General features: G+C 51.9%; 1 protein-coding gene across 1 annotated transcript in view; it reads left to right on the forward strand.

The window, feature by feature from the left end:
* Positions 1–20,036, forward strand: part of ERGIC1 (endoplasmic reticulum-golgi intermediate compartment 1) — a 117,918-nt gene extending 97,882 nt beyond the window's left edge. Inside the window, exons 8-10 of the mRNA XM_016954211.4 lie at positions 415–515; positions 3,165–3,287; positions 18,043–20,036. Of these exons, the coding sequence (XP_016809700.1) occupies positions 415–515; positions 3,165–3,287; positions 18,043–18,150 (332 nt within the window). The 3' untranslated portion in view covers positions 18,151–20,036. The remainder of the gene's footprint in view (positions 1–414; positions 516–3,164; positions 3,288–18,042) is intronic.
* Positions 20,037–20,676: the final 640 nt, after the last annotated feature.

Consider the following 20,676-nt stretch of genomic DNA (forward strand, 5'->3'; position numbering starts at 1 on the left):
CTAATTTTTGAATTTTTAGTAGAGACGGGGTTTCACCATCTTGGGCAGGCTGGTCTCGAACTCCTGACTGCAGATGATCCACCTGCCTCGGCCTCCCAAAGTGCTGGGATTACAGGTGTGAGCCACCACGCCCGGCCAACACTCACTCTTTCATGGTTGCTCTATTGATGGACATTTGGGTTGTTTCCAGAATTTTAATAATGTGCACAGTGCAGGAGGAAAGATCCTGATGGATAGAGTCTCCCAATTCCCGGTATCCAAGGGGAGAAGATGAAGAGCAGTTGGTTGGTGGTAAAACTGGGGAATGAGCCCCCTGCCGTGCCCAGGGAATTTAGGCTTAGGATTGAAATGACATAGAGCTGTCAGCGGGCAGTGCCCGTCCCCCTGCTTCATTCTGCTGTGTCCTTCCCGCAGCCCTGGCCTCCCACGACTACATCCTGAAGATTGTGCCCACGGTTTATGAGGACAAGAGTGGCAAGCAGCGGTACTCCTACCAGTACACGGTGGCCAACAAGGTGCGCGGGCGGTGGCTGGGCCGAGCTGTGTGCGGCGGCGCCCTCTGCTGACGGAGAGCAGAGATGACAGGCGGCTGCACCGACGCACTTTCTTCTGGTTCCTTTCTGGAGGCCTTTCCTGGGGGTTAGCTTGGGCCAGGCGCTGTCCCTGGGTAAAATTGAAAGGCCCAGTCCCTGCCCATGTGGCAGTCTCAGAGTCAAGGAGAACAGATCTAACCAGGAGATAGGGTGTGATGCGTTTGACAAAGAGCAGGTAGTCTCCGTCCTACAAAGGTCCTGGGGTTGCAGGTCTCAAACAGCCCTGCATTTGGTCCGAGTCCTTTAGACACAGACCCCTGGGTGCTCAACACAGACAGACACTCCTGCTCTCAGGGCACAGGCACTTTACCCAAACTCATGAGGCTACTGAGTCACACCAAGATGGCTGTTGATTAATTTGCTGTTGATTGACAGGGGTGTCCCCAGGACCCCAACACTCAAAGTCATGGAGAAGACGCCAGGCCTTAGTGGGCAGCAGAGCATGGTCAGAGTCTGCAGAGTGGGATGACACAGCAATTAGTGGTCTCAAGACAAGACAGCCTTGGGCTTCCTCGGGGGTATCCCACCAATGGGACATGAATACTTGAAACCTGTTGGTTGAAATGCCCCTGCTAGACCCTGGTGGATGGGTTTTTCCCACTTACCACCAGGACTGTCCTTTTTCTTCTGTTCCAAGGCTGCCCAAACCCCTTATAAGTGATACCTGTTTAGCTCAGTTAATTATAACAATAGTAGGAGGCATAGCTGTCACTCATTGAGTACTTCCTGGGGGCTAGACATGCTAAGCTCTCTTCTTCCGTCTTCTCGATCATCTGACAGCTCTGATATTGAGACTGTTATTGAGCCCATTTTGTTGATTTGGCCATTGAGGCACTGAGAGGTGGTTGTAGAGCTATAAAGTGGCTGAGTGGGGATTAGAACAGGTTTTCCTTGGGCTCCAGAGCCTGGCTTCTTGATCACCTCACGCCTCAGTCTGAGGAAGGGGCTGTGAGTCTGCCCACCTGCGAGCTGCTCTCTGTCCAATGACATAGTCCCTCTGTTCTGACTCACCCTAAATTGATGTTCCCGGGAGCCCTGTTTCTTTTATTCACTGTTTCACAGGGGGCATCTCATTGTAACCCTCACATGCTCATAGCAGCTAACAGATGGAAAAGCACAGATGCAAGCTCAGGACCACGCTGCAGTTCAAATTCCAGCTCAGTCATTCACTAGCTATTGACCCCGGACATGTCACATAGCCACTGTGTGCCTCAGTTTACTCATTCATAAAATGGAGATGATACTTTATAAGAGTGCTGTCACATGAGGCAATGTTTTCAAAAATGCCTAGCCCACCAAAAAAAAAAAAGCCTTTAGGTAAGTGATACTGACTGCTGCTATTTTTCACTCTTTTTCTCTGTCCCTCAGCTCTGGGTTGTGACCCAGACAGTCACCCTGCCCCAGCAGCTCTCCTGGAGAAAGCTGGTCTTCCCTTGCGCAAAGCTCCTTTTCCCAATGCTTTGGCAAGGCCCAGCAGCCAAATACAGCTTGCTTAGCTTCTCTGTGGCTGCAACCACACTCTGCCCTGGGAGCAGGCAGCAGCGACCCAGCGGGAGGTCAGGGCTCAGTGTTACTTACCCCCGGAGCGGCCTGGGCTCCTCAGGCTCAGCATGTGGGGTTGGGGGTACCCCAGTGGTTCGATTTGGCCTCCAGTTGTTGCAGACTTTAGCACCTTGAAGTGCCCAAACTGGAGAGATCCCAGGGGTCATCATCCCAGGCCCATCCGTGTTTAGATGGGGAAGCCAAGTCCCTGAGGGAGGGAGGGGCTGGCCCAAGGATGCACTGTTAGCTCAGCCTTTTAGTATCCTTAGTCCCTGCTGTGTGCATTCTCAGGAAGGTTGGTGGCAGGGCGGGGCCTTCTGGCTTTGCAGTTCAGTCTATTCCTCTGAAGAAGCTAGCCCACTCCCCACACGGCATTTACACCCATCACACACACACACACTGGGACTCCTGCTTATTCATCATGTGTGGCTCAGAATGTCCCCTCCCCAGTCTCCCAGATGCCGCCCGGGAGAATGGGTCATTCATTCATTCCCCTCAGCTCTCCATGTCCCTCCATCCCACATGCGTGATGTCGCAGTGTTAGGGATATTCTTATGTCTTCCTCCTTCTGCAGACTGTGACTCCCTCTGGGGAAAGGGCAGGACTTGCTCACCTCGGGGTCCCCAGCAGCCAGCCATGGGCCACCACAGTGGAGGCGTTCAGCAAACCATTGTTGAATAAATGAATGGATTTCGCGTGGCCCAGAGGTTGAAGGAGGCAATAGCCAAAAATTGCACTTTTCCTTTTACAGCTCTGCTTTCTAATGTATTTTCTGATTCTGGTCCTGCTTGCAGCTCACATGGTCAATTTCTAAACAACCAAGGGGGTCAAAAATGCCCAGCTGTGCACGGCAGAGTTTAGGGCCTCCAGGGGAAGGGATGTGAGAGAGGGAGTGGGGGAGTCTGGCTTCGTGGGGCAGAGAGGGAGGAAAGTCCTTTCTGGAGGGTTGCTGGGGGGCCCTCTGCAATCCAGTCCCCGCCCACCCTGAGACACAGTTTGTACTTCTGATTCTTATATCCTCTACCCCAGGAATACGTCGCCTACAGCCACACGGGCCGCATCATCCCTGCAATCTGGTTCCGCTACGACCTCAGCCCCATCACGGTCAAGTACACAGAGAGACGGCAGCCGCTGTACAGATTCATCACCACGGTGAGTGGCCTGGGGCAGTGGGTGGGGCCCTGAGCCAGCCACCCCGCGCCTGCTCTGGGCCCCTTTCCTTGGCACCCCTCACCTGTTCTCGCTGAAACAGGAGGCAGCCTGCAGGGCTAGGGGCTCTGGCTGGGCACAGGAGGCTTCGACCCCAAGGATGCTGAGAAATGTTGTCAGAAACACATCAGTATCAATGACGTTTTGTCTAGAAAGTATTTTCCAGAGGGGAATGCCCTGAAATCCATTTAATTCCTGAAGCAGATCTCCATATGGTTCCACTAGATGTTTAGGATTTCTCCAGCTTTTTATTGTTACGGAAATTATTCTTAGCAGAGCTTATCCTTTAATGTGTAAATTTTGCACCAAAGATTTAACTCACTTTTTTCCAGGTCTAATTTCCAGTTACAGCTGCTGATAGGGTCCGATTTTTCCCTTTCCTTCCTCTCTGTTCTCTTTTTTGCCGTGGTCTCTACCACATCCAGTTTTCTCTAGGGCAGCTTCAAGCTGATGTTAGTTTTCCTTTATGCTGATTATTTCTATCACGTCTACTGTTTCCTGGCCTCCCATTCAGAAGGTCCTTGGGGTCAGAACAGGAGGGTCAGGGTGCCCTTCTTCACCCAAGAGGCCCAGGAGGTAGTGAAGAAGCCAGAGTTAGCTGAGGTGGAAGAGACAGGGTGGCTATCCCTACTTCACAGATTTGGAAACTGAGACCTAAAGATAAATATGGCATTGGGAGGCCCTTATGCTTCTGTACTTCTTCATGCTTGTAATGATGGTTCAAGATCAAGGGCCTTGGCTCTTTCATTTCCCGCAATAACTAGGTCAGTATTAGTCAGGACTCTGTTACCGAAGATCCAGAACCAGACCTTGAGCTGGCCTGAGGAGTAGAAGGCTTCAGGCATGGCTGGATCCAGCCTTGAACATTGCCAGGAGTAGGTCTCTATCTTCGGATCTGCTTTCCGCTATACTGGCTTCATCTTCAAGTAGAATTTACCAGTAGAAATGGCCTCTTTCTCAGTCATTCTAACCAAGTCCTAGATAGGACAGAGCTCTCACTGGCCCAGCTCATGCCTCATGCCATCCTTGTGGCCTGGGAAATCAAATGCTCTGGTTGGCCAGGCTTAGGCCCTGTACCCTCTCTGGTGTCAACCCCATCCAAACCGCAGGGACACAGATTGTGAGGAATGAGGTTTCTCAAGAGAAAAGGCAGGGGCCAGCTACTGGAAGAGGAAAGAGTGGGTGCCAGGAGGCAGAACAGTGGGATGTTGTGACAGGGTCTCTGCCTTCTCATCTGTGAAGTAAGAACGATCATCTCTGTTCCTGCCACCTCCCAGGGCCTTGTGGGACTCAGAGGAGATCGTGAAAGGAGAAGCTGTTTGCAGATGTGAAAAGCCAAGTTCACTAGAAATTGGAGGGATGGGATTTAAAACAAGACTCAATTCAGGCCAGACATGGTAGCTCACACCTGTAATCCCAGCACTCTGGGAGGTGGAAGCAGGAGGATGACTTGAGGCCAGGAGTTTGAAACCAGCCTGGTCACCGCAGCAAGACCCCCTCCCTACAAAAGAAAAGTTAAAAAATTAGCTAGACATAGTGGCGCATGCCTGTAGTTTCAGCTAGTTGGGAGGCTGAGGTGGGAGGATTGCTTGAGCGTGGGAGGTTGACACTGCAGTGAGCCATGATGGTACCACTGCACTCCAGCCTGGGCAACAGAGTGAGACCCGGTCTCAGAAAAATAAAAAAATTAAAAGACCCAATTGAATCCTATTGGACTGACAGAAATTGAAAACTTGCCCGGCTCACACCTGTAATTCCAGCACTTTGGGAGGCCGAGGCGGGCAGATCACCTGAGTTCAGGAGTTCAAGACCAGCCTAGCCAACATGGCAAAACACTACTAAAAATACAAAAATTAGCGGAGCATGGTGGTGGGCGCCTGTAATCCCAGCTACTTGGGAGGCTGAGGTGGGAGAATTACTTGAACCTGGGAGGGAGAGGTTGCGGTGAGCCAGGATCACTCCAGTGCACTCCAGCCTGGGCAACAGAGTGAGACTCCGTCTCAAAAGAAAGAAAGAAAGAAAGAAATTGAAAACCTGCTACTACAAAGATTGGGAAGATGTGAAGCCCTGGGAACCCACATGTGCTATTGGTGTGCAAGGACATGGGTACAGCTACCCTGAGGGGAGATGCACAAACCCCAGGACCCAAAAAATCAGGGGATTTGTGAGCAAATGATTTAACCCAAGACCCCACAGGGTAGCACACCCCAAGTGGGTCTTGGTGCTGATTCTTACTGCAGCTCTCCTACTCCACACCCACGATAAGCCACACACAAAGATACAAGTAGGTTCCCTGGTGCCTCCATGAAGGTCTAGACCACTCCTCAGAGGCCCTAGGGTCTGTAGCATTGACTATAGCAGAGAAACCCCCTCCAGCCATGCCTCACAGTAGGGTTCAGAAGGCTCTTTTCTGTCCCCGTTTCTGTTTGCTCCTGTATGGAAAGCAGCTGAGACTCTGGGCATTACAGTCATTTGGCAATGGCCGGGCATGGTGGCTTATGCCTGTAATCCCAGCACTTTGGGAGGCTGAGGCGGGGGATCACTTGAGGTCAGGAGTTCAAGACCAGCCTGGCCAACATGGCAAAACCTCATCTCTAGTGAAAATACAAAAATTAGCTGAGCATGGGGGGTGGGCACTTGTAGTCCCAGCTACTCGGGAGGCTGAGGCCGGAGAATCCCTTGAACCCAGAAGGCGGACGTTGCAGTGAGCTGAGCTGATGCCACTGCACTCCAGCCTGAGTACCAGAGCGAGACTCTATCTCAAAAAAAAAAAGAAAAAAAAAAAAAAGAAATCGGCCGGGCACGGTGGCTCATGCCTGTAATCCCAGCACTTTGGGAGGCTGAGGTGGGCGGATCACCAGGTCAGGAGTTTGAGACCAGCCTGACTAACATTGTGAAACCCCATCTCCACTAAAAGTACAAAAAATTAGCCGGGCATGGTGGCACATGCTTGCAGTCCCAGCTACTTGGGACGGTGAGGCAGGAGAATTGCTTGAACCTGGCAGACAGAGGTTGCAGTGAGCCGAGATGACACCACTGCACTCGGGTCTGGGAGATAGAGTGAGACTCCATCTCAAAAAAAAAAAGAAAAAAGAAAAGAAATCACTTGGCAAGTGGCTGAGAAATGAAGCGACTTCATTTATTCACTTAACATTTGCTAGAATTCACTATGTTCCGGCCCCTGTAGCAGGCACCAGGGTTAGCTGAATCATACGCAGTCCCTGCCTTGAAGGAGCCCCCTGCTGGAGAGGCAGATGAGTGAGCACAGGGAGCTGTGACCGGCTCTAGTGGAGATGTGCGCCAGACACTGCAGGCAAACAAGAGGGCGCCATCCCCTTTGTTTGGGAACTCTAAGAATGGAACCCTGTGATGGGCCTTGAGCTGAGGAGGAAGGGCCCGGGAAAGGGAATGCTATGCGCAGAGGTGCCCAGTATAACATGTCCTATGAAGGCCATGCCACCCCCTTTGGCAGGTGACGAACTCCCCAGTGAGCCGCTGACCTTCTGAGAGCAGGAGGCTCCAAGAAGCCACGGGGAAGACCCTTCCTTCGTCAGAGACCCAATGCCTCTATGACTCCTCCTTCTCTTCCTATCCTTGGCCACCAGCCTGTCCTCCATTTCTGCCCCATCCACCTCTGCTCAAGCGTGGGCTGGCAAAGCCCTGGGCTTGTGGGCCACACTGCTGCAGGGAACCTCCTGACATCATTAGCCTGGTGGTTCTTCTGAAGGCCCTGTGCCACCACCTTGGTTGCCATGGTAACCGTGGGGTCAGCTCTGAAGGAGCCAGCCGGCCGGCTGTCCCTGGCAGATGGCGTCATTGTGGAGCTTCAAAGGCCCTTGTCACAGGGCAGCAGATGTGGGGATGACGCCAGCACTCAGACACACACGTACACACACGGCACAAAGATCCCTGGGAGCCCTCGGAGGGCGGGGTGGGGCCGGGATGGAAGTGGAGGCACCTGCTGTGGCTTCTCTTTCTCTCTTTTTAAAATCAAACACTTGCGTGCAAAGCCCCTAAACGGCAAATGGGGGCCTCTGCAAATAGCTCCTTAGAGGGGCTGCAGATGAAGAGGGGCTTAGGTCGGGATGTCGTCATGTGGTGGCTGCGGGGCTGGGAGGCAGCTGTGGGTGGGCTGGAGGGAGGGTAGAGGCAGGTGGGGCCTCCCAGATGCATTGCCAAGTGTTTAGTACCTGGCTGCTTCCAGGTTGCCCCCTCCAGGATCTCATTGTCCCAAAAGGGCTTGTTTATCCCTAGCCTACAGCAGTTTTTCCTCCTGGAAGTCTTTAGCCAGGCTTCTTGGAGCTTCTCTCTCTCGGCACGTGGGGCACCTTGCTCAGAGCGATGCTCTGTGCTATATCAGAACATTCCAGCGCCAAGGGAATAAACAGATCGTGTTTGACAACATGCAAGTAATCCCCTCCAAAGTGCTCCCCTCCCACACACACATTTGTCCTCTGCCACTTGCTGTAGCTCCCTTTTTGAGATTGAGATTGCCTTCAAGTGGGTTGTGGTGACAGACTGGATGGCTTCAGAGGTGTCAGATCTCTTTCCTTGCATGGTTTATTTTAATTTGGAGGAAGAGCCAGAAGTCACAAAGTGCCAGTTGGGCCAGTATGGCCGGGATGGTTTTTGCCCACCAAGAAGTACCGGATGGCGATGACACCCTCCCATTGCGTGCTACTCAAAACCTGTCATTCTTGAAGAGTTGCGCAGCTCACTTAACTCAAGTGGTGCTCAGGGCCCTTGGCCAGGGCTTAACCTGAGTATGAGGGAGAGTTGCTACAGGGAGCCCCACCCACAGACGTTCCTCTCTGCTGCCCTCTTTCATGCTTTCTAACCTGGGGACTAATCCCCCAGACTTTAGATTGCCCTGCATGGTTGTCAGGCCTGATGATGACCTCCGGGTCTGACTTACCTGTGTCCCCAGCATCCAGTGAAGGGCCTGGCCTGGACACAGGTGCTCGGAAATGTGTAAGAGGCAGCTGCCTAAAGAAGTGATCATATTTTCAGCTGGGCGCGGTGGCGCACACCTGTAATTCCAGCACTTTGGGAGGCCAAGGTGGGCAGATCGCCTGAGGCTAAGAGTTCAAGACCAGCCTGGCCAATATGGCGAAACTTCGTCTCTACTAAAAATACAAAAAATTAGCCAGGTGTGGTGGTGCACGCCTGTAGTCCCAGCTACTGTGGAGGCTGAGACAGGAGATCTTGGCAGTGAGCCAAGATCGTGCCACTGCACTCCAGCTCTGTCTCAAAAAAGAAAAAAAAAAAAGGTGATCATATTTTCCCTAGCCAGACAGGATGAGGGAAAAAAGTGATCATATAGCTACCCTTATCAAGCACCTACTATGTGCCAAGTAATTACATAGTTACCTCCTTTAAGCCCTCCCAGCAACCTCTCAAGGTAGACGATTTTGTTCCTGTTTTATAAATGGATTAAACTGAGGCTCAGAGAGGTGAAAAAACTCATCCAAGATCACACAGCCAGTAAATGGCAAGGCTCGGACCTGACCCCAGTGCCTGCCTCTGCAACATCCCCTACCCCCCAGCACTGTCTCAGGAGCCTCTATCTTCCAAAACAAGGGCTGTCAGGGGTGTTGCAGCAACAAAGCCCCCAGAAGTCATAGAACTCTTGGTAGGACAGATATCAGGATCATTTGATACAGTGACTTTCATCCTGGGAATCAGGAAGAACTATTAGAGCAGGAAACAAAGTTTTATTGTGAATATGCATGGTGAAATCACAACTTCACACAAACCATTAAAAAAGCCAACGTCCATCTAAGGCAGATTGGCTGATAGTTTGCAAGTTTTCCTGCCCATATCTAACACCTTTTGTTCATCTGTTTAGGCTTCTGCAAACATTTGCCAGAAACTAAGGCAGCAAGTGCTGGGGGCAGGGAAGAGGGCAGGGGCATTAAGAAGAATTGACAAGGCCGGGCGCAGTGGCTCACGCCTGTAATCCCAGCACTTTGGGAGGCCGAGGTGGGCGGATCACAAGGTCAGGAGTTTGAGACCAGCCTAACATGGTGAAACCCCGTCTCTACTAAAAATACAAAACTTAGCCAGGCGTGGTGGTGCACACCTTTAATCTCAACTACGTGGGATGCTGAGGCAGGAGAATCGCTTGAACCAGGAGGTTGCAGTGAGCCGAGATCGTGCCATTGCACTCTAGCCTGGGCGACAGAGCAAGACTCCGTCTCAAAAAATAATAATAATAATAAATAAAAAAAAGAATTGACAAGAGACAAATTTCAAACTGAGAAGGTTCTACCCACTAAGATGATGTGAGTTGGAAAAATGACCATCTTGGCCCTGGGGTGGCAGGAGAGCCTTTCCAGCTCCCATATGCCGCCTCGGTTCTCTCCTCTCTGCCCCCGCTACCCTGCTCAGGGTTCCCTCGGTGTCTCTCTTCCCTGGACCACGAGCTCCAGGGAAGCTCCACGAGCTCCAGGTTTAGTCATCTCTGGTCTCCAGATCCAGTGCATCAATGTGGGTAATAAATAGGTGTCAAACAATGAGCACATAGAAGGAGAGGTGTACGCCTTGGTCCACCCCCAACCAAGAAGATTTCTGTTATTGGAGGGACAGAACAGAACCCATATTAGGAGCTTGGTGATTCAGGTCTGGAAATGTGCAGAACGCTTCAGTTCAGATCCTTCCGTGGTATTCCGAGCTGAACTAGATCTTCAAGAAGGTGTTCCAGAGACAGATTGCTCCAAACTGGGTCTGTACACAGAGAGGGGCCTCCTGGCGCGTGCGTTCCCAGAGCAGGTTCGGAGGCGGAAGAGGAACGTGAGACCGAGTGGGCTCCATTTTGCACACCAGGCTGGTTTTTATAGTTGCAGAGCTTCTGACTTCCAACACTTTGCTGACGGGGACCCCTTACGTCAGGATATTTGCTATGTAAACCTTAACAGAATTGAGAAGACAGATTCCCTGCATGGAAGCTATCTGTACATGAAGAGAGGGGCTAGGAAGAGTCTTCCGGCTGGGAATGAGGCCAGGTGGGCTAACAGAAAAAGCAGGCCCTTTGCAGCCTCCCAAACCTGGCTTCTAGTGATCCTTGCTTACTCGGTAGCCCTGTGACTGTGGACAAGTCATTCCCTCTCTGACCCTCTGTGTCCTTGTCTGTGAAATGAGGGTCACCTAGCAGTGGCAAGGATTGAATGAGAAAAGAGGAGAAGGTGCCATCTCAGACCCAGCACATAATAGGTGCTCAACCAAAGTGAGGTTCTTTCGAGGTGGGGTGGATGGGTATTTTGCAGTCCATAGGAATTGTAAAAATGTCAGCGGGAGGCCTCTCCCCAGGCCCCCGGAGCTCTGGAAGGCCTGATACCACACTCTCTCCTCCCCCACCCCCAGCCTTTCCAGGGCCCAGTCAACCACTTCCCTTCCCCGACTACAGCCCCCACTTCTGCCTCCTCCACGACTTTGGTGTTCTCATCCCCGGCTCCAGCCTGTCTGCCGCTGCTGGAGCCTGATGAGACTCCAATTCATTATTTATTTCCTCATGCGGCGCCTCCTCCACACGCTTTTAAAGCAGTGCTGACTGAACGGGGAAAGTGACTGAACAGTTCCTGGGCACTTAGGGTACAGCAGGCAGCTGGACAGTGTCATCCCGGTCCCTGCAGTGGGCCCCATTCTACAGATGGGGCAACTGAGGCTCAGAGAGGTAAACTGGCTTTCCCAGCCAGGGCCACAGAGCTGGGATTGGACCGCAGGAGTGTTTACTCCAAAGCCCACAATCTCGCCTCCCACGGCGGTGTGTATGGTGCTTCTCCATTGCACGCTATGGGAGAGTAATGGGGAGGGGAGTAATGATGCACTGGGAAGGCGTTCGTGCTGGTGGAAAAACAGGCATTTAGCTCCCCCTCCAGTGCGGCTGGAACACATCCTTCTCATATTATAAGGAATTAAGAACCATAATGAAAATGTAAGGGAAACACACACGCACCCCTTTTAAAGGTAGACAAGCTGACTTCATTCTGGTCACAGTGGAAGGCCAAGAAGCTGACAGGACCCCTGGGAGGAAGTTGCTGGTGGGAACAGAGGGGCATTATCGGATGACGTCTGATGAATGCCACTTCCTGCACTGCCCTCAGACTCACTGGGGCCCAGGTATTGTCCTTGTTTTTGTTTCTGGAGCTGTGGCTGCTGCCCAGAGCAGTGGTGCATGCACTGGCCGAGGTGGTCCTCCCTGGCTCAGCGGCCCTGCTCCCTCATCCCCGACGGGGAAGATCCCACCCTAGGTTGTCTCTGAGCCTTGAGGCCTGGTTGGGAGATACAAGAGCGTGGCAGTGGCAAGGGACCAAGCCACTCTCAGTCAATGCCACCACAGTCCTAGGGGGTGAGGATTAGTCTTCCTTTTTTTTTTTTCTGAGACGGAGTTTCACTCTTGTTGCCCAGGCTGGTGTGCAGTGGCGCGATCTTGGCTCACTGCAACCTCCACCTTCTGAGTTCAAGCAATTCTCCTGCCTCAGCCTCCTGAGTAGCTAGGATTACAGGCACCTGCCACCACGCTCAGCTAATTTTTGTATTTTTAGTAGAGACAGGGTTTCGCCTTGTTGGCCAGGCTGGTCTCGAACTCCCGACCTCAGGTAATCCACCCACCTCGGCCTCCCAAAGTGCTGGGATTACAGGCATGAGCCGCCGCACCCAGCCAGTCTTCCCATTTTTAAAAGCCAGAAAACTGAGGCACTGGGAGCTAGGGTGGCACAAGAGCACATGGATGGGAGGAGTCCAAGCCAATTCTGCCAGCCTCCAAAGCCCAGTCCCTCTATGGCATCGCTTTCCAGGTGCAGGGTCTCCAGGCACAGCAACTTAGTGGAGAGGGGCACCTGCTGCCTGCCCCGTCCGGGGTCTCCCCCTCCAGGCCCACCTTTTCATCAGCACTGCCTTCCCCACACCCCCGGCTGACACCCCTGAGCGAGTCACCTTTGCCGCTGCCTTGGGTGTGGAACTCTGTGCCTTTCCTGAGTAGTCATTCATTCCCTCACTCTGGAACCCACCCATCGGCTCCTCATTCTTTCTCTCACTCCTTTATTTATTCAACAAACACATCTTGTGCACCTCCCATGTGGTCAGTTGTGTCTGCTATCTTCTCTCCCTTGGGCATTCAGGAAAATGAGAGTTTTCCCCATAGGCTTGAGGTGGTGAGATTCAGGGAGCTCCCTCACTGGCCAAAGGATGGAACCCACCTCTGGCCTAAGGTGCTTTGCCCCACAAGGATGTTCTTCATCACAAACACATCTTGGCAACTGCCTGAGGGAACAGGACACCCTGTCTGGGCCTCAGCTACCTGTTCTGTTGAATGGGTTGCTGTGTAACTTCAGAGGGCCCTTAGAGTGCGTGGGCCCCCGGCGGCCACAAAGAATCTGCCTGCGGTGCTGGGACACTCTTGCAGTCCTGTTCCTGTATGACTCGTCTTGCCTTCTGCTAAAAGTGCCAGAGAGAGAATGGAAGTTGAGACCCAAAGGCGTGCTCTGGGGAATAAGTAATATTTTACTGATTTTTCTGGTTAAAGTGGGTCTCAGGTTGAGACAATCCCATTTCTTAGCCATAAGGTTAGAGCCTTCCAGTGAACTGAAAGATTAAGATCAGGTTTCATTTACTGAGCATCTACTAGGTGCTAGGTGCTCCAGATGTATTTTCAGCAGAGCCGCAGGGGTTTTCTCGTTTTATTTTTATTTTTATGTATATATTTTGGCAACAGAGTCTTGCTCTGTTACCTCGGCTGGAGTGCAGTGGCTGAATCTCGACTCACTGCAACCTCCACTTCCCAGGTTCAAGCAATTCTCATGCATCAGCCTCCCGAGTAGCTGGGATTACAGGCACCTGCCACCATGCCCAGCTAATTTTCGTATTTTCAGTAGAAACAGGGTTTCACCAAGTGACCAGGTTGGTCGCAATCTCCTGAGTTCACGTGATCCTCCTACCTTGGCCTCCCAAAGTGCAGGGGTTGCAGGCATGAGCCACTGCACCCGGCTGGCTTTCCCGTTTTATAGATGAAGAAACTGAGGCCCAGAAAGGCTCTCCCACGGCTAGAATTAGTAAGTGATGCCACAACGCAGCCTCCAAAGGCTGGGTGCTCTCTGCTGCCATGGCAGGAAAGCGGGTGGACTCCCCAGCCCTCACCTCATGCCACCCTCACCATGTCCAGCAGGGAGGTGCACACCTCCCAGCCCCAGCTTTGTCCTGGACTCCCCTGGAGAGGCCCGGCTCTCCTCGCTCCTCTGTGTGAACAGCAACAGGCTGTGGGAACTAAGTGTCACGACTGCAATTTGCTTTGTTTTCAGTTTCATTCATTAGTGTTCCTCCCAGGCCCCATCCCCACAGCCCAGGGAAATGCCAATCACCGTCTTCCCTCCTGCCAGCGGCACCCCTGCCCTCCCCTCCGTGAGTTCCTGAGATCCCGCCAGCATCTCCTCCAGGTTCAGAATATCTGCTGTTGGATCCCATTGTTCCCACATCATCCCAGGTATCCTAAATGGCAAAGCCTGTCATCTTGCTGCCGCCCATGTAGGGCCTGAATTCCAAGGCAGACACACCACCTGGCACAGCCTTGTGGCTGCATCTCCCCATGTTCCAGAAGGTATGGTGACCTTCTAAGACGAGGGACAGCCATGACCAGCCACTTCCCTGAGCGAGTTCAGGTGTGAGAACGCCCTGACACTGGGCATTTCTGAATCTTTCCATATGTCAGAATCCAGGAAGTGCCAGTCCTGGGAGCACCAGAACCCTCTCCTGTGACTCTACGTCACCTCATGCCAGTCACCTCCTACTGACTGCCAGTGTGTCAGGGAGGCCTGAGGGATGAAAGATAAAATAATGAAAACAGGGCCGTGGCAATGTGGGCCTGGCCACTAGAGTTCTGTCAGCATTTTTTTTCCTTTAAAGTCACAGGGCCAGGCATGGTGGCTCACACCTGTAATCCCACCACTTTGGGGAGGCCGAGGCAGGCAGATCACTTGAGGTCAGGGGTTCGAGACTATCCTGGCCAACATGGTGAAACCCAGTCTTTACTAAAAATACAAAAATTAGCTGGGCATGGTGGTGGGCACCTGTAATCCCAGCTACTTGGGAGGCTGAGGCAGGAGAATCGCTTGAACTCAGGAGTGGAGGTTGCAGTGAGCCGAGGTCACCCCATTGCACTCCAATCTGGGCGACAAGAGTGAGACTCAATCTCAAAAAAAAAAAAAAAAAAAGACATGATCTTGCTCTGTCACCTAGGCTGGAGTGCAGTGGTGCAATCATAGCTCACTGCAGGCTTGACCTCCTGGGCTCAAATGATCCTCAGCCTCAGCCTCCAGAGTAGCTGGGACTATAGCCACCACACCTGTCCAATTGTTTTATTTTTTGTAGAGATGGGGATCTCACTGTTTTGCCCAGGCTGGGCTCAAGCTCCTGGACTCAAGCAACCCTTCCATCTCCCAAAGTGCTGAGATGACAGGCATGAGCCATTGTGCCCAGCTGAGTTATCTCAGCTTTGAGGAAACCCCCCTGGAATGTGTGAGGATTTCCCCTCCCCTCACCTCCTCAGGTGAACAGTGACCAGCCCCTTCAACAGATGCGGGGTGATGGGGGCACGTTGAGCGAAATCAGTAGATACTCATAGGTAGTCTGCCTCAGGGTTCCCCCTTAGCCTTCAGGCTTGCAGTCACTCACCCTGTGACTGAGCCAGTTGCATAGCAGTTTCCATGCCCCAGGGCCTCAGTTTCCCCTCAGGCGATGTGCTTTCCTGTGTACCTCAATACACACATTGTCTCCCTCTGGTCTGGGCCAGCCCCATGAAAGGAGAGTTGAGACTGGGTGCCAGGTGTCTGTGAGTCATAAGCATTTGGGTTCCAAATTGTGTGTAGATGAATACAGATGTGTTTTGTGTGTGTGTGTGTGTGGTTATTTTTTATTTTTTGCTTCATTGCACATAAGTCACATTTTCCTATCTTCTGATCCAAGCTCTAAAAGCGTTTTGTGGTATAAAATCTCCCATCATCTGATCCACTCTACCGAAATAAACCAGCTCCCCTGCCGTCATCCTCCCTGAAAAGTCCCCCTGCGTCATGCTCCGAGGCCGGCAGGGAGGGGCCTTGCCCACTTAAAACACTTCACCATAATCCCCCCAGCGCCCCTGGTCCTCTCCACTCCCTGGGGGGCCGCTCCGGTTTCCTGGGCTGTTATTACTGGAGGACCAGCTGCTCCCCTGCCATCCATCCATACAGACCTGGTCTGTCCATCCTGGGCCTCACAGGCCCCCGCTTAGCGCATCTCATGGAAATATCATTTAAAAAAATAAACACTGGTTTGATTCGCACTTCCCTCTCGCCTTTGCTATGTCTCCCAGCCTCCCACCACTGAGCACCAGTTCATCTATTAAGGTGTTCTTGGCTCCCAGAGTCCCCCAGAGGTTGCAGGTCAGTGGCTGGCCGTCCACCTGTGGTGCCTCTGGGGCTGCTAATGTCCTCTGGGGCCACACAACTGTTTATTTCTTCTGAGTCCTGTGGTCATTTAAATGCCCCTTAAATGTGGCATGGGGGAAAGAGTGAGTGCCACATGCACTGTGTGACCTCAGACAAGTTACTTCCCTCTCTGTACCCCATGGGTACCTCAGTGAAGAGGCATCTCCTTCATGGGCTGTAGGGCTCCTGCTGCTCCGAGGCCTATGGCTGCTCCTAGGATGGGAGGTGTTGGTTCTTATGAATGACATAAATTAGATGCTCAAGAGGAAAATATGTTTAAAGTTTTCTTGCAAGGTCTGGAACAGTGGTTCATGCCTATAATCCCAGCACTTTGGGGGGCTGAGACAGGTGGATCACTTGAGTCCAGGAGTTCGAGACCAGCCTGGGCAACATAGCGAGACCTCACCTCTACAAATTAAAAATTAAAATTAGCCAGGCATGGTGGCATCACCTGTAATCCTGGCTACCCCGGAGGCTGAGGCAGGAGAATCACTTGAGCCTGGGAGTTGGGGTCTGTGGTGAGCTATGATCACCCACTACACTGCAGCCTGGGTGACAGAGTGAGACCCTGTCCCTACAAATAAATAAGTTTCCTTGCAAACCTTCCGTGAACTTCATTTGTCTTCCATCATCCATGCTTTGATTCTCTGAAGTCATCAGAAGGCAATTTGTAGGCCATAACATTTTGAGTAAAACATAATGTTAGTTTGATTAGTCCCAAATGGTGTTCTGACAACTGCAAAGCTTTGTGATTCAATCAGGTGGGTGTTTTGTGCCTGAGAAGCAACAGGGTGTCACATTAAGAGCACAGACTCCAAAGTTTTGAACCCCTATTCAGCCACTTGCTGTGGCATTGGACAAGAGATTCAGGGTCTCTGTGCCTCAGTTTCTTTGGCGGTGAAATAGTCTAAGAATAGTACCTACTGCCTAGGGTTGAGCTGGGGTTTCACTGGGGTGGTAGGCATGGAGCACTGTAACCCACCTGGCCCAGGGAAGGTGCTGTATAAGTACTGTGTATTTTGTTGTGGTTAGTATATTATGATGTGGCAGACAGTTAGGAAGTACAGACATAACAGGTGACATTCATTATCCCCCTGCTACCGCCGTTCTCAACCAGGGGCAATTTTGACCTCTGGGGACATTTGGCAATGTTTGGAGACATTGTGGTTGTCACAGCGTGGGGGAGGGGGGATGATTGGCATCTCCTGGGTAGAGGCCAGGGATGCTAAATCCTTCTGCAAAGGACAGCCCCTGTGGCAAAAAATTCTCTGGCCCCAAATGTCAATGGTGCCATTAGAAACCTTCCCCTGGCCAGGCACAGTGGCTCATGCTTGTAATCCCAGCACTCTGGGAGGCCGAGGCAGGTGGAGCACGAGGTCAGGAGATCAAGACCATCCTGGCTAACACGGTGAAACCCCCCCCACCCCGTCTCTACTAAAAATACAAAAAATTAGCTAGGCGCGGTGGCAGGCAGCTGTAGTCCCAGCTACTCGGGAGGCTGAGGCAGGAGAATGGCGTGAACCCGGGAGGCGGAGCTTGCAGTGAGCTGAGATCACACCACTGCATTCCAGCCTGGGAGACAGAAAAAAAAAAAAAAAAAGAAAAGAAAAAGAAACCTTGCTCTAATAGAAGCTTTCTGGTAGCACCAAAGGCCTCTCTGTCCTTTGTAGCACTTGCCTTGGTTATAATTTTGCATTTATTGGTATGATTATTTGCTTACTACCCATCAAGTCCCAGGATGCCATTTCTTGGCTGTGTGACCTTGGGCCCCTGGGACTGCCTTTCAGAACCTCCATTTCCTTCATCTGCAAATGGGATTGTAAATATGTGATCAGTTCAGAGTTGAGGTTAAGACCACAGGCTCCAGGGTTAAGACGTACCTGTGTTCAAGTTGCATCTCTGCTAGTGTTGAACTTAGGCAAGTTACCCGATGAGCCTCAGTTTCCTCTCCTGTGAAATGGGTCTAATAATTCCCTTCCTCATTCAGAGGGTGAATATGGGAATTAAAGGAGCTCATAATGGTGAAAATTATTTTATTATTATTAAATCCACCATCCAACAACTGGTTTTCTTTGAGCCCTAAGTATGTTCCGGACTTGGTGACTATGTAGTGGGTATTATGGGCTTAACGGGCAATGTCTGCCTTGCAGAGCCCATCATCTCATGATGTGGGAGGGGTCTGGCCTGGTGCATCCTCCAGCACTGACTTCTGACACTCCCACCCCACCCCTGCCCTCTTGCAGATCTGTGCCATCATTGGCGGGACCTTCACCGTCGCCGGCATCCTGGACTCATGCATCTTCACAGCCTCCGAGGCCTGGAAGAAGATCCAGCTGGGCAAGATGCATTGACGCCACACCCAGCCTAAAGGCCGAGGACCCTGGGCATCGCCAGCCTTGCCTCCAGTGCCCTGTCTCCTTTGGCCCTCAATCTGGTCCCAAATCTGGCTGTGTCCCAAAGGGTGTGTGGGAAATGGGGGGAAAGTAGAGGATGGCTCGATGTTTTGCAGCTACCTCTTTTCCCCATGTTTCTTTTTAGACAAATTATACTGCCTGAAGTTGCAGTTCCCCTTTCCCTGGGGAGCCCCAAGAACAGAGTCAGGCCAAGGGGTGGGGAGTCCAGGGATCTTGGGGACCCCTCCTAGGAGAGCTGCAGTCTCTTCCTTCAGGGGAACATCCCAGAATGCGTATCGATCAGCTCTCAGCCAGGCTTCGACAATCTCGCAGCCCCCACTATGTGGACACATTAATGATTTGGTTTCTCCCCTGGGCAGCCAACCTGCCCCAGAGGCACCAGACCTGGGCTTTCAGCTTTGGGACCAGGCTGCCCAAAGGTACTCCTTTATACACCCGGCACCTTCCACGAAAGATGGTACTTCCCAAGCAAGCCCCTATGATTTGTCACTATAGATGGAACCCTGACTTCTGCCCCATCCCTTCCTGCCCAACCTAGAACCCAGGCCTCAAGTCTTTACCCCACCCCTTTCTTGTTCTTCCAAGAAGCAGATGCCCAGTTGCTCAGCAGCAGCGGTAGAGACTTGAATCTGCCCACCAGTCACAAGGCGGGTCACAGATTCCTCTTCCTCTCTTCTCCTCGTTCCTCTGAACCCTCCACCAATGTGCCTCAGCCTGTGTGCTGTGTGGCAACAGCATTTCTTGGTGAAGGGGCTGGTTCCCACTGCCAAGATCTCCCACCACTCTGCTGGGATCTGCAGTGGCAGGGAGTGGGGGTTGTGTGACGGGGAAGTCATCTTTTGAGATCCAGATAGACATGGTTTGTGCACTTATGTCCAGATGGGAAGCATCCTTCCTGCAACCCTAAAATAATCATGCAGCCTCTCGGACGGACGCCATCGGTCCCAAGGCCTCAGGTGGAGGAAGCAAAGCAGGCCAGCCCTGTCCTGTCCGTGGACCTCTACCTTCTGGACTCCCTACGGGTGCAGAGCACTTGGGTTTCTCTACAGCCATCGTGGCCCACTTGACACTGTGCTCCTCCATCAGCTGGTCACATGCCAACACGTTCCCAGCCCCTGAGGCAGCTCCAGGGTGCCCCACCTGCTCCTGAGGTGGGTCCCTACCCTGCTGCTCCTCTTCATCCTTTCCCTTTTGTCCTGAAAGGGAGGAGCAATGGTCCAGGCATTAATTCCACCCAGGGAATTTTAGCTATGCCCTCATGTCCCAGGGAGAGAGCCACACGCCTGTTTTCCATTTATAGCAAGATTGTTTGCATACTTTTGTAATGAAGGGGAGTGTCCAGTGGAAGGATTTTTAAAATTATCTTATGGATAGCTCAAGTCTCTGCCATTTGTAATTTTTGGCTCTAAGCTCCGATTGGAGACGCTTCTCCTTGTGCATGTGAGTTGACTGATGTTGTGAGTGTAAATGCATTTGGTTATTTCTGGTATCGGTGGCCACTTGGATGGATTTCTTTTTTTACATTCTGTTCCCCAGTTACAGGAAGGAGTCCCTTTGGTGTGTGAATATGTGTGCCTGTAGAGGGTGGGGCAGGGTGGGGTGGGGATGGAAATGTGTGGCATGCACATGAGTTGAAATTCTTTTATGCATTTTTTTGAAAAAAAAAAAAAAAAGAACTCTGAGGACATAGGGGATGTCAGTTTCCTATGGAAGAGACACCTCTGACCCGTTATTCTTATAATCAAAATCTGAAGGGAAAAAAATGTTTTAGTTCTTTCCCCACTCATTGGGTTCAACTAGATTAAAAGGCTGATTTTCAGAAATATTATGGTGTGATTCTTTCTACCTTGACTGGGGCTGGGTGACCCAAAGGCTGGAATCACAGCCAGAATGGAATTCACTTCTAGAGGAGAGAAGGTAGAAGAGTTGAAAAGGAGATCTGTGAGGATGATCAGAAAGTCAAACCCCGGCCAGGCGCGGTGGCTCACGCCTGTAATCCCAGCACTTTGGGAGGCCGAGGTGGGCCAATCAGGAGGTCAGGAGATCGAGACCATCCTGGCTAACATGGAGAAACCCCGTCTCTACTAAAAATACAAAAAATGAGCCAGGTGTGGTGGTGGGCACCTGTAGTCCCAGCTACTCCGGAGGCTGAGGCAGGAGAATGGCGTGAACCCAGGAGGCAGAGCTTGCAGTGAGCCGAGATCGTGCCACTGCACTCCAGCCTGGGCGACAGAGCGAGACTCCATCTCAAAAAAAAAACAAAGTGAAACCCCCTTTGGCCAGGTGCAGTGGCTCACACCTGTATTCCCAACACTTTTGGGAGGCAGAGGCGGGTGGATCACCTGAGGTCAGGAGTTCAAAACCAGCCTGGCCAACATGGTGAAACCCCATCTCTACTAAAAATACAAAAAATAGCTGGGCGTGGTGGCAGGCACCTGTAATCCCAGCTACTCAGGAGGCTAA

This window comes from Pan troglodytes, chromosome 4 (genome assembly GCF_028858775.2).
Source record: "Pan troglodytes isolate AG18354 chromosome 4, NHGRI_mPanTro3-v2.0_pri, whole genome shotgun sequence".
Classification (NCBI taxonomy): Eukaryota; Metazoa; Chordata; class Mammalia; order Primates; family Hominidae; genus Pan; species Pan troglodytes.